Raw genomic sequence first — 3,676 nt, 5'->3', positions numbered from 1 at the left:
GAAGAGCGTGCGTTTAATGGCTCCTTTTTGTTTCAGGGAATCTAACTGCACCTCGGCAGTCAGGCCTAAAGGACAGACATAAAGCAAATATAATCCAGAAAGGAAAAGTATTCAGTGAATGTAGCGCTTTATCAGAGATATGAATTCCTATTTCAGCTTGCTTATTCAGGAAACATTTTTTCCATAGTTGGGATCAAAAACAATACACGAGCTGCAAAGATTTGATAAAATACTCCCCAAGCTAAAAAACTTACTTTATAATGGTTTTACACAAAAAGTCATTTCCCCCATAAGTTAGGTCTGTTCTTACAGACAGTACCAATTATTCAAGGACTGTTTATATAGAAGTTCCTATATTTATAACAGAAATCTTGGTGCTAATGAAGAGCCCTTTGAAAGCTTTAAATGGTCTGTGCAACGCTTACTGTTGACTTTTCTTGATATGGTATAGGAGTGGAAAAATGAAAATATGCTCACCTATTGTGTTTGAAATGCTCTGGCCTGCCACAGATGCACACACTCTTAAAGAAAAGCTAGGGGAAATAATCATCAATAATTTATTGGTTAATAAACTTTTTCAATCTGAAGTAGCAAACTTCCTTTACCTTTTACCCCAGATAAAACAAATGCTTTATTTTTCCTCTTTACTTCTCTTAGTGTACACACACACACACACACACACACACACAAAACCAAACAAGTAAATATGCATATATTTATTGATTGATATATATACTTATCAAAAATATGTACATATATATATCCAACAATTCTAATACAATTCAGAAAGGTGACATTATTACATAGGGAGGTAATACTTAAAATATTACTAGAGGTCGATTGATTTAATCAGTGGATTAATTGATCAATTACTTGCTGCCTTTTTTCAGGAAATGCATGTGAATATCTTCCATGTGCCAGGGAGTGAAGAATTGGGCAGAACAGCAGGGGGACAGCTAGTGGCAGAGCCTGGAGGTGAGCAAGCACGTGACCCCAACTTGAGGAACCTGAAGAAATCTGGTGCGTTAGAGGAAGGATGGGGAAAGCTGTAGGAAGCCGAGGCTGGCTGGGTCAGTATGTAGGGAACAGGGCTTTGAAAATCACGTTAAAGAATTTGGATCAGGAGGTGCAAACTATTAGGTATAAAATAAACTACAAGGACATATTGTACAACATGGGGAATATAGCCAATATTTTATAATAAGTATAAATGGAGTATAATCTTTACAAATTGTAAATCACTATACTGTATACCTGTAATTTATATAATATTATACATCAACTACACTTCAATTTAAAAAAAAGTATTTGGATTTAATTCTGACAGGCATGGAGCATCATGGTATGATTAACCCATAATCCACTCTCTGTGGAAGGAGATAAGAACTCAGGCAGGTACTTGCCAGGAGTGGGATATAATTTGAGGCAGAGACACCAGAAGAGGGAAGGGAAAAAGAAAGAAAATGGGGAGCGTAGAGCGACCGTCTCAGGCTTGGTAAGCACAATACAGCGTATAAGGTCAATTAAAAAAAGGATGGATATGTAGGAGAGACCTTTATAGTTTTGCCTTGAACATGCCCTAAACTCAATCCAGGGAGGTGCCTGCCATGGCTTGTAGGATGGCCTGCACTTGGGTCTATCCTGTGGCCTTGGAGGGAATGAGGACCGGCCAGTGGTCTCTGCCTGACTGTTGCATGTGCTGACCTCCCTATGGAAAAATGTCAAGCTCTAAGCGCCAGCATTCAAGATGGGGCTTTTTGACATTTCTAAGAAAGTAAAACTGTAAGAAAATACTTAAGTATGATTTAATGACAGCCTTAACGTTTTTACTAGTAAATACTCTAGTATGATTTGAATATTTCCACAGAATCCAAAAGGAGTAAATAATCTCTAGTCGTGCTTTAATTATGTGTCAGCTTCCTGTGTCAAATATAATGAAGATGTGTCACATCTGGGATTCATCTAGCTCCCGTGACCTCAGTCAATGTCTCCCTTCAGGGTAAGTAATTTGTCACATACCATTAAGCCAAACGTTTTCCGAGATGTCTCTGCTATTTCAAGTGTTTGTACCACTTCCCCAGAGAAATCATGAATTCCAGCCCACTTCCACTTCAATTGGAATAATTCAAGAAAGATGAATAGTTAATCACATCTTTAAATTTTGTAGCAGGTCTGGCTTTCAAAATTGGAATTTTTTCTGTGTCTTGACTTTTTTGGAGGTACTTGGGTATGTGTTAAAATTGTTGACCGTTTTTCTATTCATCCTTACACTGAATAGGCAAAACTCATTAGCTTGTATAAGATAAATTCCTATTTGTAATAAAATTATCATTATATCTACAGATTAAAATAAGTTTACATACAGTATTTTGTCTAACAATTGAGAAGCAATAAAAATTTTTGCAAATGAGATAAAGTTATGAATGTGAACATTATCTCCTCCTTTTGAGAAGAATTTGATTTAAAAACGATGTCATCAGCTGAAGGGTCACTCGGTTTATAAATTATATGTCAGTGTTATTCTATACTTCGTAGTTCCCCCTTTCCGTTACCTTTATATCATTAAGTGGACGATTTTAACTTTTTCATACAAGTTTAAATAACTGCTACGACTTACTGAATTATTGGTAATAGCACTCCAACCTAAACTTTTTGGCTTATAGATGTCTTTAGCAGAAAAGAGTTGCCAAGTTATAACTTTCAAAGCACTCTTTTCTGATCTAAAAAGAAAACCTCACTGAAGTATTCACTCTGAATTTAGAACATTTATATTATGTTATATATAAACACACACATATATATATATCGTATGTTTTATATAACAGATACTTAGGTGCACTCACAGGTCTGTACCTAATTATAACACACACTTGTTGTCAGAGAAAGCTGTGAATTATTATTAAATTAGAATTAAAATTTCAAACTAGCATTTATGATCATAGTCAGTCTGAATAGGTCTGACTGGAGCAAAAAAAACTCCATTAAACCAGCCCAGATCCCTCATCACATAATTTCTAAATGAAACTGTTGGGCTCTACTTCTGGTGCTTCAGAAGGCAGGACAGTACCTTACAAATCCTCTAATACTAGTCCTAACCCAATGCAGGAAGGGTTAGAATAATGACCTGGTGATGTAATGGTGCTCGTAGCCACATATGGGAGAGGAGGAATGAGATAAATATGAAACAGGACTTAAAAGTACAAAGCAATTCATTTTTCAATCTAACCAATTCAATACTCTTTCAGTGATGGCAAATATCAGGTTTTACATAAAGTTAGGTATATCTGAAAAGTTTTTCCAAATTTGAAAAGGGGATAGTTATTAACTTTTATATTTATAAAATAATTTTTTTTACCAAATAGTTTTAATCTTTCTCATTAGATAACAATTATGTGAATATTTATGGGTTGGCTTTATTTACTTTTTTTTTCTAGTTTAGAAATGCAAGTAGCAGAAACTTTATAAAATTACACAGCTGGGCTTCCCTGGTGGCACAGTGGTTGAGAGTCCGCCTGCTGATGCAGGGGACACGGGTTCGTGCCCCGGTCCGGGAAGATCCCACATACCGCAGAGCGGCTGGGCCTGTGAGCCATGGCCGCTGAGCCTGCGCGTCCGGAGCCTGTGCTCCTCAACGGGAGAGGCCACAACAGTGAGAGGCCCGTGTACCACAAAAAAA

General features: G+C 36.7%; 1 protein-coding gene across 1 annotated transcript in view; it reads right to left on the bottom strand.

The window, feature by feature from the left end:
• The window catches only part of ITGA8 (integrin subunit alpha 8), a 179,593-nt gene that overhangs the window by 76,990 nt on the left and 98,927 nt on the right, over positions 1-3,676 (bottom strand). Inside the window, exons 16-17 of the mRNA XM_007460903.1 lie at positions 478-533; positions 12-65 (exon numbers count right to left, since the gene is read on the bottom strand). Coding sequence (XP_007460965.1) covers positions 12-65; positions 478-533 — 110 coding nt within the window. The remainder of the gene's footprint in view (positions 1-11; positions 66-477; positions 534-3,676) is intronic.

Source organism: Lipotes vexillifer, unplaced genomic scaffold (assembly GCF_000442215.2).
Source record: "Lipotes vexillifer unplaced genomic scaffold, Lipotes_vexillifer_v1.1 scaffold534, whole genome shotgun sequence".
Classification (NCBI taxonomy): domain Eukaryota; kingdom Metazoa; phylum Chordata; class Mammalia; order Artiodactyla; family Lipotidae; genus Lipotes; species Lipotes vexillifer.
The sequence above is the reverse complement of the archived record's forward strand: the minus strand, read 5'-3'. Positions and strand labels throughout refer to the sequence as shown.